A 15,919-nucleotide genomic window follows, 5' to 3' on the forward strand; every position below is an offset into this window, starting at 1 on the left:
CTTTCGTCCTTCCCACAGCAACGTCTGTCACCTCGCCGAAGCCTCCAAGGGCAAAGCCTTCCATGGCGAGCAGGAGCCCTCGCTCCCGATTTCCTCAGCCTTCCCACCGTGAACCAGGTGGCAGCTTGTGGGGCTGCCCAGCGACAGCCCCTTGCGGACCCTTCCCCCCCCCCGCCCACCCCGCGCCCCTTGGCTGTCTCAAGCCCATGGCCCCGGAGAGGCTGCCCGAAGCCGGCCTCCCCAGCCCTCTCCCTCGGGCCCTGCAGGCCGAGAGAGTGGGGCCGGCCGCCGAGCTCACGAAGGCAGCGCGCAAAGGCAGTCGCCAACCTCACTCACCACAACCCTCACCAGCGCCGCCATAATTCTTCAAGGACGAGCTTCCGCTTCCGCGAAACTTCAAAGTGCTTCCGCTCCTTCATCCGACGCCGCTGATGCCGGCGCCGCCACCTCCGAAACGGCCCTCATCCAAGTCCCCCCGGGATGCTCTTGCGGAGCGTGTCTGGCCGGGGGCGGCGGGGCATCCGCGTGAAGAAGCTCCTTCGTAGCCTCGCTAGCCTTGCTGTTAGTTTTGCGCCAGGGGCATAATAACGGAGCTCTATTTGCGGGAGCTGCCATAGGGGCGACCTGCGCCTGCGGGGCAGCTCGCAGCTCGTATTTATTATGGGGAAGCCAGGAGACTCTCCGTAGTGGCTGAGGAAACGCCGTGAAGGTTTCTTTTAATTTTATCCTCCTCGAAATCTGTTTCCCATAAAGCCTCGGAAACTTGATGTATTTTTAATGACGAGGAAGGTGCTTTCTAGCAGTGCCGGATTTACGTATAAGCTAAACAAGCTATAGCTTAGGGCCCCACTCTCTTGGGGCCCCCCAAAAAAATTTAAAGGAAAAAAACAACTGGGTGTACATTTTCAAAATATAAGATAAAAAACCAATAAAGATCGAGTCTTTGTAAATTGTGTTTCTACAGGAACTTTTGTTACTGCCAAATGCCAATGTGTTTCCATTATTAAGTTTGTTATGAATAAAAAACCATTTTAAGTTAGAGCTTAATAATTATTTCACTATTAATATACTTCTTAATTGTATTTCAGTTCAACAATTACTTTGATAAAATACATATTTTGTTATGTGCAAATGGCTTTAGATACCTATTGGGTCCATAATTTACCATATAGCATATATTCAACACAAAAGACAGCGACAATTTGTTGTTGATAAAGGACAGCTGGACATATAAAGGCCCCCCATTACCTTCAGTAGCTTAGGGCCTCATCAAACCTAAATCTGGCCCTGCTTTCAAAAATGCGCAGAGTGCAATTTTCTCCCACCAGTTAGTAGCCACAACCCGCTCCCCCAACACACATACCAAGGATGAGGTGGCAGTGCCTAATTCCGACCAGGTTGTTCTCTGTTCTCCTCACCCTCTTGTTGTGCGCTTAACAAGTGCCATAACTGCGCCTGGTGCAACCCATACATTTGGTGTGACACCCATGTCAACTGCTGTCAACGTATGTTTAGATTAGAACCACAGATTTATAATTGCATAAGAAAAGCTAAAAAAATCAGTGGCAGCTGGTAAGATTTTGTCTAGGTAGGGCTGAAATTTTTAACCTTGTGGTTTTCCTCACAATAAGACTAGTATGGCACTCATTTTGGAAAGTGTACCATTTCATATGTACCCTGTCTCACTAAAAAAAACAACCTCCATCAATTATTCTCTGCACTTTTATGGAGTTTTTTTTATAAGAGAGGAACAACATTTCCTCCATGCTGCATTCAATATATTTTGAACTTTGCTCTTAGAGGGGCATGTTGGAAGTAGATACACACACTTTTCCTGGAAATACAGCAACAACAATTTATTTATTAAACCTTGCTCATCTGACTTTGTTGCCCCAGCCATTCTGGGAGGCTTCCAATAAAAATACAAGGGAAAATCAACATAAAACATTAAAAGCTTCCTAAAACAGGGTTGCCTTCAGATGTCTATGAATTTTTTTTACAGTTGTTTAACTCTTTGACATCTGCAATCAAGCAGTCTTTCCCTACTAAACAGCTGCTGCTGCAGTAGCTTTTAATGAGTGAATGCAGGGAAATGGTTAATACAGAGCTTGTTGCTACATAAGCCACCAACCATTTCTCCTCCAATCGAATTCACAAAAATAAATACAAAATTGATAGATAGAGACACACAGTGTCCACTGTTCTCTCACTCTTATCCCCCACCCCACCTTTAGAAAGGGCTACAAAACAAATACTATATAAAAGAAACAAATAAAAGCACTTCTTATAGTAGGAAACACACTCTGTTGCTTCTCTGGTTTACTAGAAAATGCTAAACAGTATTAGGAGCTCTGGCCTTCAAGGAAAGATTGGAACCTATAATGTTTGGAGGGGAGATGTTAACATGTAGTAAACATGTACTCTGAGGCCAGTGATCCTTTTCATATATCTGTCTCCCACATAATACATGAAGCATGCAGTGAACAAGTACAGATTCATATTTGGCATAATGTGTGAAGCAGCCCTAAACTCATTTGCAACCCAAATATAAATCACTTTTGCATCTTCTGAATGATGGCATTATTAATGAGCATAACTTTCAACTCTGAATGCCAAAGATGCAGGATGCTATCAGTCAGATGCCCAGGCCTTGTAAGTTTCCTTAAGGCTACTTCTGCAAGTTCTGCCTCTGAAAGGAGCTGTGAGGACTGAGGAGCCATTCATTGCGTCAGTCTTGGCCTTCTGTGATAAAAGGCCCATTTGTGAAAAAGGAGCTGTCAAGAATGGAGTCATGATGAGCATGGAACAATAGGAGGGAAAGACTTTATTTGTGTTGTGTTGTGTTGTGTTGTGTTGTGAACAAGCTCCATTCTTAAACTGTTTATGCTTCTGAAGTTCTACACTTTAAATACCCAGACCATTTCTGGCAGTGTATTGGCAAGTTCCCAAATAGGCACATTGCCAAATCATATTGGCAGAATCTTTTCCCTGGCCTTTTTTAAAATAATTTCCAATGAAAGGGATTCCATAATCACCACTATTAACTTATTCCACTCTCCAACAATTTTCACATTTACAATTCCTTTTGTAATATTTAAGCTGAAAATGTTCTTGTAACTCAAAAATCATTGCTTCCTCCCTTACCTTCAGTAGCTATGGAGAACAATTGATCTCCACCAACCTTATAGCAGCTGTTTAGATATGTATTTGAAAAGAGTTGCCAGCTTTGCTAGTTCTGATAGCATAGGCGCTTTCAAGACTGGAATTCCTGTTGTTTTCTCCTTGATAAATATTTTCAGTGCCTTCAGCTTCAACTTAGCCAGTTCTCAGATGCTTGGTTAGAATTATTTTATTCCAGGAGGCCTTTGTAGAGTGAATGCTATTCTGATGTGTTAATCTCTGATGTTTTAAACCTCTCATGTTTATTGTTTTGAATTTTTGTATATTTTATGTTTCCATTTTGTAAGCCACTTTGAGACCCAGATGGGGAATAGTTTAATAAAATAAGTAAATAAGTGAAAAAGTGGCCTTCATATATATTACATTCTACGTAAATCCAATATATTCCTGCTTTCTTTTAAATTATCCACTTGTTTCTTAAAATATTGCCTGAACCTAGACACAATATTTAACTAGACGCTAATGGCACATTGGTTCTAAACAGTTGCCCAGCATTATGATGATGCTACAATTCTTTTGTGACATGGTACCAGCTAGCTATTGGTACACTCCATTTTAAGTAGGAAATCAGCCTTTGCCAGCTTGTACCCTCCAGATGTTTTGAATTACAACTCCCTTCAGCCCATTAGCATAGCTGTGATGGCTGAGGGCATCACTTATTTTCAGGGACGACGACGACACAGGGGTACACATACCCCTAAACATTTTGTGAATCTAAGTTTGGCCTCATTGAGGGGCAGTATTTCAATATGAGTAGGAAAATGAGAGTACCCTTAAACATTTTTTTTTAGAAAAAAAGCACTGGCTGAGGGTGACAGGATTTGTGCCGGTAGCAGAACACATCTGGAGAACACCAAGTTGGCAAATGCTGTACTAAATAAAGGACTGGTATGGAAATATAAGGTTTTAGAACTAGAGCATGTATTGAAATATAAGTACTGAATCCCCCCCCCCCCAAATTTTTGTGTAGTGCCTCTCAAGGAGGTGTTGACTGCTGACAATAGGGGGTATAAATAACATACAATCATTTTTGTCACTGAGAGCAAAATTCATCAATGTTTATTAGCACATTTCTGCATCTGAGTAACTTGTCACCTATGGTGACATTTCTCTTTGTGACATCTAATTCTACCTGTTATTGACTGGTTGGATGCAGAGGAATCGTGGGAGGAACCAACTGGGAAATCTCCAAGGGAGTAAGACTCCGAGCCCAGGGATTGGTGGTGGGACAACGATGAGTGATCACAGTAAACAGACTGGGAAGAGGAGGTGTCAGAAGCTGAAGGGGTAACAGGACTTAGTGAGCTGGGAGAGTCTGTGTCAGAGAGAAGTCCAGAATCGGAGGAAGAAGCTGTGTCAGTTGGAAGAGGGAAGCTAAGAGGCAGAGATAAGTCAGGCTGGTGAAGACTCCTGGGTTGTTTCCCTCCTCTGCTGTGACAGGCTTCCCTCCCCTCCATCTCCCAGAACTCGAAGAGGTCTGAAACTGGCAGAGCTATGGCAGGCTGCATGCAGGCATGGTCTCTGATTGCTTGGAAACAGCTCTGGAGAGGGGGAGGCTTAGACAGCTGTGGAGAGGCAAGGACTTTCAGTCTCGGCAGATGATTCATGGGATAAGACACTAAGCTAAGTCTGAGTCATTTTCATTTATTTATTTATTTATTTTGGTAATAAAGTAAACTCCAACTTCGAACAGAGTGATTTACTGCCGGTCTCTTTGACACCACCACAACCCGGTTTCCATTTGCTCATCACCTAACAACAACAACAACAACAACACAAGGGTCTTCAACAATACCTCTTTATCATTTGCGTGCAAGCCTAACCCAGATAAATGTAACAGCCTATTTTGGTATTAAGTAACATGTTTTTTAATGAAAATTCACACATGCACATATAAAAAGACAGCACAAACCTTCATTTTACCCATTAGGAAACATGATAACTAGCAGGCCTTGTAACATTTGCTCTTGCACACTTCCTGAAATTTATCTGTGTGTATGCCCAGAACAGAAAAGGGTTGTGGAAAGGGGAAGGAGCAATTGAAGGGAGTGACAAGCTTCTAAATAAGATCAGCATAGCAATGAAAATTCATGACTGAAAAAAAAATTGTGTTTGGAGCTAATGTGCAAACAGACATACACTAAAATCAAATCTAAATGACGCATTTGAAAGCACCCTTAATGCATGTTGCAATATGTTTGTGTGTTTGTATATGTGTCTTGCATTCCTTAAAATTAGGTTTATGTTTTAGTTATATATACTGCTCTGGTGTTGCAGTAGATAGATTCTGGCCTATAAATACTTTTATAAATGAAATAAATAAATAAAATGCCCAACTCAGGTACACCCCACATGGAAGCTCTCTTTTGCAGCACAAAACTAGGTATAGCCCAGCTTTGACTTAAACAAATCAATTGCTCCTGGCACTTCAAATGCAAGAATAAACACTGATACCATCTTAATAAACATAAGCCCCAGATGTTAAGCAAATGCATAGAAATAGCTGTACAAATATTAATCTGGAATTGAGGCGAAGTTTAAGTTCTAATATTCATTAACACCGAGGTCTTTCCAGACTCATCCTCTCCAGAGAAACATATGTTTGGCATTTAGAAATAAAAGTGTTTTTTAAAAATATTAAGGATTGCCATATGCTGGATGGAACACATCCAAACATGAAGATGTGGTTACCATAGAAGGCTAGAATCCATTATCCAATTTGACTTGTTAAAGCTACCTTGGGCATTAGAGCAGTCTACCTCTATTGCCAATGTAACAACCCCTCTGTCCCACGCGCCTGTGTGAAATTGTAAAAGACTGAGAATGTTCTGTTGTGAACATTCCATGACATTTCATCAGCTCAGTCAATCTCTGCCAGAGGTTTCACCACCACAAAATTCTTTAGGGTATTACAATATAAAATTCTTGAAACCAACAAATTTAACACAGTTAGTGGAATTAATGTGTTTGACACCAAAAGCAGTTTAATAATTAGTAATGCTTCTGGAACCTCCATTTTCACTTGTGGTCTGCACTTCCTTGAGGACAAGTACATATCAAGGAAGTTGCGGAGTGTTTTTCAGGACTGAGCTAATTTAATTGAGGTTTGTTTTGTTTTTATTTGCTGTAACGCTTTCCACTATGTAGTTGTGCCTTGTCTCATGTTCTGTGATCTCAGGTCTTGCTCAGTAGATTCCCCACAAATTAGTCATTGATCATTCAGTTGCTACTCTGGACTAGACTCTGTACTTTCTGCCAGTTCCAATCTGCTTTTATCCTGTTGGGACTTTTCTTTCACAGTTCTGAAGCCAAAATCAACCCGCAGCACAAGTTTCTTGACTTCCGTACGGCTTGTTGTCACCATCCGTTTTCTATCAATCATGCCAAGATTTTTCCTTCCCTTTTCCAGCCAATGGATTCAGGGTAATAACAAAATAGGTTGGCATTTTTGTTTGTGTTTTTCATGCCAAGGTTTATCCTTCCTTTGCCTCATGGTATGTGATTAAAATTAAAGCAGATTCCTCACAAGTCCTCTAATTTGTAACTTGCTTACCTCCAATAAGAAAATAATTTGGACCTTTCAGGTATCAGAAAAACTTTGGGGGTTGGGAATCAACAGGTGACAAAAACTAGATCTATCAAACACAGAAGACAAGGTTTTGCAGTCATATTGGTGCTTGGAACGGTTAGTGATGTTCAAGATTGAAGCTGCAGTGGATGACAGTGCAAAAATGGCAAAGCATGTAAAGCAAGTGGAAAGAATAGCTCGGAGGGAAGAGTGATTGTCGTTCCCCCATTCCTTTGTTGTTGCAAAAGTGGGGTGGTGACATTTAGGGTATGGTGCCAATTAGCACAAAATACGGCAGCCAGACTTGTCTGGTACTCTTAGGCTGCAGCATTGAACTGATTTTACATCAACTTCATCAGCTTCCCATTTGCTTCTAGGTCCAATTCAATGTTCTAGTTCCATCCTTTAGTGTGAAATGGCAAAGAGGCAGGGTGGTCCAATGTGTGGGCTACAAGGCCTTTTTTGGGAGCCCTTGGTAATCTTAAAATACATTTAAGGCTCTAATCCTGCCTGGAAAGCCATACACACAAGCCCAATCCCCAGGTTCCCAAACTATCTCAAGGCAGCAGAGGTTGGCAGGGAAACTGACAGACAACCACATGAAGCCAAGCCACCACTGCGTGCCTCCAACTTTTCTCCCGCACATATCAACTGCAGATTAGCGGGTGTTCAGTATCTTATGATATAGTTATATATTGGAACATGAAATAACACCCAGGGATAGGATCATAATATCTCCCATGTCATGGGGCACTTCCAGATTGAAGTTTATTCTGGAATTGGTGCTACTCATGCATGCTTGCATTTCCCCCCAGTATCCACACAACATTGTTGGCAACAAAATACCTGTCTGGTCCCCCCCACTTTCCCATTTAATCTGCATCTCCTGACAATAACTCAACAAATGTCCAGAGGAGGGTCATTGGAGACCAGTGTCTGCAGAATGTTACCCATGGCCAAGCAAACCTGGATTTTGGCAAATGCAAGCTTGTTCTATAGACAAGCCCTGTTCCATATTAGATTGTTTTGATCATATGCATGAATGCATTTGGTGTGAAAAAGAAGGTCAAGAAGGCTGAGGTACCATCTATGAGAAAACATTTTCCAGATTTTGGCTTTCTCTAAGGTAATATGCAAGTGCAATTAAAACAGAACCTGGAAATACAGAGTACAGTAGCCTATTCAAAGCTTGTTGTATGAGCTGAACTCCCTTCATTGATGGTTTTCCAAAACACACAGCTGCAATAATCTTTATCCAGGGGCAGGGAATAAATTAAGTCTGAACACCTCCTCTACATATAGTGTGGTACAGTGTGCAGCCCTGTACGCTGTATAACCTCTTATTGGTAATGGAAAGCTAAAGCAGGCAGGAGTGAAAAACCTGTCTGACCAGCAAAGATTCTCTTCTTTAAACAGCACAGAAATGAGAAGAAAAACCTGACAAAGTAGAGGGCAGCTTAATCACTGTTCTGTTCTGTTGCTGTAACAATGTCTGCTGGAGTCATCAAACCTTCCAGCTGGGCACTGTGCCAAAACATATTCAGAAATTGACAGGGAGGGTTGAAATGCCAGGAGCATCCTGCTGGGCAGGTAGTCGCAAACAGAGCCCCCACAGATGATCAGCTAAAATAAATAAATGTGTCATTCTAACAGGAGTAGCAGGAACCACTAGTCTTAAAGCTGGGTAAAGTTTTCCATTCACTTCCTATGATTTTTGTCTCCATCCTTTTTTTTTTTTTAAAAAAAATCCACTCCTGAGACTGAAATCTGAAGACAGATTCTCTCAAAATCGTGTAGTGGCGTGTGCATTAGTGACCTCTGCCCTGATACATTTGGATTCATTATTCCAAGTTGTGGTGTTCAGACAGGGGAGTCTTACAACAGAGAGGAGAGCATGCTCCAGTAAAACTGAACCAACTATATCCAGATAGTAAAACATTTAACAGTATTTGCTGCCTGTTCTAAGCGAGTGGTCTAAAAAACTTGGTGAGCAGTGCTCATGCATAGCATACGTTTAAAACTAAGAATCGGTGACAATATTATGAGTTAATTGCATTCTAATAAGTGATGTCAATATTGGTTTTGATTTCAAAGCCATATTTATCACTCCTATAATTGAGCTTGAAAAGTTTGCTCTCATAAAGACACTGCCTTATTCAATGGCAGTTAGAGTCATCATCACTTCTTTTAATTAAAGAAAATTCTTGGCCTCCTTTTCAGTGCATTGAAGTATGACAGTCTAGTCCAGGCATCCCCAAACTGCGGCCCTCCAGATGTTTTGGCCTACAACTCCCATGATCCCTAGCTAACAGGACCAGTGGTTGGGGAAGAAGGGAATTGTAGTCCAAAACATCTGGAGGGCCGAAGTTTGGGGATGCCTGGTCTAGTCAATAAATATTTTTAATAGATTAATTCATACACTATTTAAAACATCTGTGGGGATCCAGATTTTGTATGACAGAGCATCCAAAATGCTGGTAGGATAATTAATATTTTAGAAAAGTCCCATTGCACCCTACATTTCTTATTGTAGGCTAGTCATAAAGTCATTCTGTGTAAACCTGATGGCTTGTAACTGAACAGCATGATCTTCAGAATGTGTGTCTGATGTATCATATCAAAGGAACATGAAGCTAGCATGGGAACACACAAAGCTGTCTGATTCAGAATCAGACCATTGGCTCATTTAGCTCAGTGTATTTTCTACACTGACAGGCAGCAGCTGTCCAGTGTTTCAGACAGAGGGCCTTCTCGGTAGTGGCATCCGCCCTGTGGAACGCCCTCCCAGCGGATGTCAAGGCAATAAGTAACTATTTTACTTTTAGAAGACAACTGAAGGCGGCCCTGTTTAGGGAAGTTTTAAATGTTTGATACTGTACTGTTTTTAATATTCGGTTGGAAGCGGCCCAATATTATTATTATTTTCAGTCCTGACCTGGAGAAGTCAGAATTTGGGGTCATCTGCATGCAAAGGAGCTGCTCTATCACTGAGCTATAGCCAACCCCACTGAAATGTGTATACAAATATAAATCATTAGGGACAGCACAAGTGCCATAGCGGGGGGGGGGGTTAAGCTGGGTTTTTTTTGGTGAAATCTCCAGAGAGGCGACATTGAGGCTCCCAACCTGTGTGTGTACGCAAATGGGGTTTGTGTGTGCTAAACTGGGTCTTTGACCCGGGTGAAATAAAGCCTAGTTTTTTCCCCTGGACAGCACAAATATTCAAACAGGCAACTTGAAAAAGCAGGCAACCCCATTCAGATGTTTCCAAGCAAGGCATGACAAAGTGGGCCCTGCTCACTTTGAAACTGAGTGCCACACACCCCTTCCCATGTCCCCAAATCTCAGTAACTTACCTTGGGCATAGGAAGGATGCAGGTACTGCCAGGACTCAAGCAAAGCATCTTCTCCCTCACCTAGCAGTCATTCATACTCCATCTCTCATTGCTCAGGAGGGGTTCCCAAACCCCAGAGAGGGGTGCATGTGGTTGCTGAGTGGGGAAGGTTGCCTGCTGAGCACTTTCTGAGTTAACTTTCCTTTGGATCCAAGGCACTTTTTAAAAACAACTAACAAAACTGCACATTTATACAGTAATTACAATATTAAGGATAATATGTTCCAGCCGCTACTGCAGATGAGCAGATATTATCTGCTCTGCATTGGATAAACACATGTTCTTTACACGTTATTTTCTGGAGTGAAACAGAAAACTATGTGGAGGGGGTACCCATCACCCATGATATCATGGACACTAACGTCTAGTACTGCAAAACTGGCCTCATAGCTGGGAACTAGATTAGTGTTTCCTCAGGTACTGCTTGAAGAGTTACAGAAATCTGCAAAATTGGTTTGTTTCAGGAGCTGTGGTGGAACAGTTTAAAAACAAACGAACACATGAATGGGGATTGAAGCAACGGTGGCTCTGTTACACCACATCCAAGTCCCTAAAAACTTGCTGTCCACACAGTCTTATGAATTTTAGTGGCACAAAGCTGTTTCTTCGCTTCTGCGCCTTTGCAGTCCCTGAGGATTAGGCGGCCTGTCAACTAATTTGACTGTTCATGCTTGACAATTATTTAACAATTGTTGAAAACCATTGTCACCTGATACATAACTTTATGTCTAACTTGTAAAAAAAAATACCCCGGCCTACACTATGCAAGAAGAATAAGATTAACCAAAACCACAGAGCAAAAGTTTTTAACAGCAAAAGAAAAAGAAAAAAATCTTATCAGGCTTGGTTAAGATGTTGTAAAAGCAGTATCTTTTAACACCTTTTATTATACAAGGGCCAAGGGGGTTTTATGTTTCTTAAAAGCAGCTTCAAATAGCCCACATACTGGGTTACTGCATCTTTCATATGGCTGCTGTATAAACAAGCACATTTTATACAGGAAATGACATAACCATGTAAAAGTGTACATGGAGTTTAGGCGCATATTCAAACACTAATGGGAATGCATTGTTTTAAATGGCATACTTTTATGTTTACCTATTCAGCTTAGTGTTCATATTTTTGCCAAATGCAACAAAAATTACCAACACATACCTGTCTCATAGTGTACTGTTTATTTGAAATTTGGACCTTTACAAAGACTCACTAGGGACAGATAATGACCCTAGAAAGTAAATACAAATGAGACATTTTCAGTAAGAGGGAGAGAGAGGAGAGAAACCTGCCATCATAAAGGTGGAAAGCTGAACTTTTAACCTGTATTATTTTACCACTCATGTTTCTTCTCATTTTTACCATTTGCCTAATGCCAATTCCCCAGTGGAGAGCAGGGCACTTGGCAATAACAATAATATGGGACGCCAGTCTTCACACTCTGTAGCAGAATCCAACAGCTGATAAGAGAGTAATAGCTGTGGAGTTGTAAGCCTTTGACATGTTTCGGTATAGCTTTTCATGCTTCTAGATAATGGCTGCACATGCAACACATATATAAATGTATATATTGTCATTAAATATGACATACTTACAGGAGAACATGCTCATGGTTGCAGCCACATAGCACCATAAATGCTCAGAGTTCACAATTAAAGTTTGTTCAATGTGGGAACTTGAGCTTGGACAAGTGACATGTTGGATCAGACCAATGGTTCACTTTAGACCAGTGTTGTGTCTTTCGAACTGCCAAACTTCCCCAAGGAAGTTCACAAGGAGGGTAAGTTGTTTATATCCATTTCTTGTTTGCCTCCAAAATCCATTAGATGGAAGTGGTACCACTAGTAAATATATTCAGTAAACGTCTCTGGGGTTTTTTTAAAGCCATTTGTGCTAGTGGCTAACATAATGTGAATTCTATAATGTTGTAGTTTATGTGTTATGAGAAGTACTTTAGGCAGCAGTCCTATAAAGACTTACCTGGGATGAAGTCTCATTAAATTACAATGGGGGCACATGTATAGGTTTCTGCTGTTAATTATGTGAAATCAGTTTAATAAGGGGCCCTGACTAATTAAGAGTGAATTATTTTCTTTGCTCAGTCTCTTTATACTATATCTCATTTTATTGTTCTTTCTTTTCTGATTTGCTAGAACAATAAATATTTATTGCTCATAGCCATAGCCATTGCAAAAAAAGCAGAAAAGGTGCAAAACACAAACAAACACGAGCAATGAAGCTTCCTAGTTCTTATTTAACATACAGAGTTTAGCTAAAATAAATCCTCAACAATACCTTCTGAAGGTTTCCATTTCTTAGGTTGTTCAAATTCATGAATCACTTTTACAGTCCAATTACACTTTATTGAAAAAAAAATCCATAGATTCTCTCCACTGCTCCTGCAAATAATGTAGCTTGGTAAGATCTTTCTTTCTTTTGCTCACTCGCTTTTATATACCACCAACTCATGTACAAGAAAACATGAAACACTATAAAATAATACAAAACCACCATTAAAATGATTGGCAAATAAAGAAAATGTAACCCACTGCATTGGCCTATTGGCACAAACAGCCCCAAAAGATGCAATGGCACTGAATGCCGACTGAGGGAGGGACTGGGTAGAAGGGAGAATAGAATGGAGTGGCTGGGAAGAAAGGAAGGAAGCAGGGATACATAGATGGCGAAAGTATTGAATGTGTAGAAAATTCCTGCTTCACACGGAGAAGCTACTATAAAATGTTCTTCACAGTAGGAGAGCTGATCATAGATATCAATGGGAAAATTAAATGTTTTACTCTGCCTAGGATTAGGCAGAAGTATGTCTAGCCCATCTCCACCCCCAGAAAAACAAAACAAAATGGCGACCTACCCCTGCCAAAAAAAGACCACTAAGGACTAGGCATGTTCAGTAGGCATTATATGTTTGCTGACTGCTATGGTGGCCAGGGAGGAAGGGGAATGGAGTGGATGGAACCCTGAACAGAACTACCCAGCACTGCAACACTATGTTGCATGGACTCACTTGTAAACTTATGATCCCAGTTATCCAATCTTCTTTCCCACCCCATTCCCAACCTCAAACATAGTGGGACTTACTAAAGACAGAGACATTCCATTAGCACTTTTTTTAAAATAATAATAATTCTCTTTTAGGTCCAATATGAACAAATTTCAAGTTTGAATTAGCAGTTCTGAAAAAACTTACAACACTTTTTGTAAGCTTAAAAATATCTAGAGGTGGTGTTTTTTTTAGGTGGTGGGCAGTACATTGGCTCTATGTAGCGATGTATGCCACATCGTGTCCTTCCCACCGCCAGTCTTTCTTACTCACTTTTCTTTTTCTTCTTTTTTTGCAGAACTATTTCCTAATATTTTTGGAAAGGTTTTCTTCTTTGGGTGGGGCCCTTCAGACTCATTTCCTTTTCCATTGATCACTACCATGCATGGGTTGAAAATGAACTTTGCCTGCCAAGTCATCTTTGCTTTGTTTTTTTCTTCATTACATGTGGGAAAGATCAAACTATGTCTTCCTTACTTTGGAAAGGCTCACTATGGCAATAATTGCCTGCCTCATGCTCCATACACACAGGCAAGAGGTTCTTAAAAGGAAGTAAGAAAGAGGTATTTCCACAGGCCAACTAACAGTATGGGCTTGGCAGCAGACACAGAATCCAGGAATCACGATTTTAGGAGTACAGGAGCAGGACAAGATGTTCAGAACTGGTCAGAAGCAACGAAGATGTCCCAAGAGTTTCCACATCCTGCCTGTCAAGCTTTTAAAAATGGAGTGTTACACTCTCACTCACGAGATTCACTTACTTTGCGGGTTTGCAGATGCACACTCCTCTGGGGAGGGTGGGTGGGTCTGTTCAGGTCTGCGGGATTGGTGCTTGGTTCTAGGGGAAAATACTGCACTCTCCTATTCAGGCTTCTGATCAGATACTGCTGCCTTCCTGAATTGCCTCCCCCCACAGCTGCCCACAGCCCAGCCCAGCCTCCAGTAAGGCTCTCCACTCAGCCAGGAGATCAGGGTATGGAGCTGGCATCCTTGCCCCCACTTCCTTGCTCTCACTAATGAGCTCCCCCCCCCTGTCCTACTGGTCAGTTGTTTCTTCCTTCTCCTGCTTTGGGGCCTGTCAACTCAAATCTAATCCTGACAGTACTGTGAGATGTACTACAGATGTCACAACACTTATGGTTTTCAAAAGCATGAAGCACAACTTCTCAGGAAGGTATGGCCATTTTACTTATTTGGGCAGTTTATTTATTTGGATACATGTATCCTGCTGTTCAAGGAAAAAGCATTTCACAAGCAACAGTATAGCTACGCTAATTTAGAAACAACAAACAATTACATTTTAAAAGCCAAAGAATTTTCCCGAAGCTCTCTCTTGATTTCCCCAGATAGGGACTCAGGGCTGTTTAAAGCAAAGGACAATGAAATACCCTCTTGGTAAGAGTTTGTTTATTTTCTCCTCTCAGTCCATTTACCTCTTACGTTGTGTCTTTTTCAATTGTAAGCCTGATGGAAGAGTCTTTTGGGGTTTTTTTTTAGCAATCTGTAAACTTCTCTGGGATCCTTTTTTTGGCTTAAGAGCAGGATGATCTTTTAAATATTTATTTAATTGGCAGTTGAATCTCATCATTGGCCCTGGGGCAGCATCCTCCACTGTACATTGCCATAGCAAGGTAATTTTTGAGGGGACTTGGGGGAAATGGTGGTGTTGGGGCTGCCTCCAGTGGCTGCCTCCTTCTGCCTAGTAGGGCCAGCACTAGATAGATCCTAGAGTGTGCCTGCAACTACCAATTAGTGCAACACCCCCCTTTGTTTCACCCTTATCCTGAATGTTATCAGGCATAATGGGGCAACATTTTAGTTTTCACAGCCAGTTTGTGTTCCAAATTGTTTCATGAGGCTCTTCTCCCAGGTGCTGTAAAGACTTCTGTGGGGGCGTGTGATCTTGCTCCCATCCTTTACCTGCTGATGAAATCCAGATGTTATTATGTATCAAAAAGAAACCCTAGTGGCTTAGATGTGTTCTGTCTAGACATAAAGCAAGCCTTCACCGTTCTCTTTGAGGTTTTAATGTAGTATTAATGGATTATAGCTAAGGGTACAATAACTATTTATGAATGGATTGACATGACCACTTTCTCCTGGCCATGAACAGAACGTTCCATGTGTTTTGTGGAGATAACATGTGACGACGATCAGTCCTGTGATTATGAATGGATCAAATGTGCATGCACTACAAACACTTGGGAAGCACATCTTAGGGACAGACTCCATCCTTTGGGAGTAATGCAGCTGAAGTTATTCAACAAATTAATTATTGGGCCAGCACTGAACTAGCCTTGGAGGCTTAGAAGGTATACTGGCTGGATGTATCCTGACATGATGAAAGTGCTCAGGTCACTGTGCCATCCAGATGCTTTGGGCTACAGCTCTCACCAGACCCAGCCAGCATGGATGCATAGCTGGCTGAGAAGGATGGGAGCTGCAGTCCAAAACAGCTGGAGAGCGCCAGGCTGGAGAAGCCTGCTGTAAAGCGACCCATGCATACTCTAGTTTATTCAAGCATACAACCTCTTCTCTGCAGGACAGTACAGGCATACCCTGGACATATTGTGGGTTTGGTTCCAGACCACCATGATAAAGCAAATATCGCAATAAAGTGAATCACACATTTCCCCCTGTTTCCCAGTACGCATAAAAGTTATGTTTACACTATAGTATAATCCAGTGGTTTTCGACCGATGCGCCACAGGACCCTGGGGT

At 41.5% G+C, this 15,919-nt stretch overlaps 2 protein-coding genes across 2 annotated transcripts in view; one reads left to right on the forward strand and one right to left on the reverse strand.

Annotated features, from left to right (window-relative positions):
* The window catches only part of LOC118088491 (ubiquinol-cytochrome-c reductase complex assembly factor 1), a 48,844-nt gene extending 48,366 nt beyond the window's left edge, over positions 1-478 (reverse strand). Inside the window, exon 1 of the mRNA XM_035122198.2 lies at positions 337-478. Within this exon, the coding sequence (XP_034978089.1) occupies positions 337-360 (24 nt within the window). The 5' untranslated portion in view covers positions 361-478. The remainder of the gene's footprint in view (positions 1-336) is intronic.
* Positions 1-15,919, forward strand: part of CEP250 (centrosomal protein 250) — a 136,926-nt gene that overhangs the window by 59,807 nt on the left and 61,200 nt on the right. The gene's annotated exons all lie outside the window — the stretch shown is intronic.

The sequence above is a fragment of the Zootoca vivipara genome, chromosome 7 (assembly GCF_963506605.1).
Source record: "Zootoca vivipara chromosome 7, rZooViv1.1, whole genome shotgun sequence".
NCBI lineage: Eukaryota > Metazoa > Chordata > Lepidosauria > Squamata > Lacertidae > Zootoca > Zootoca vivipara.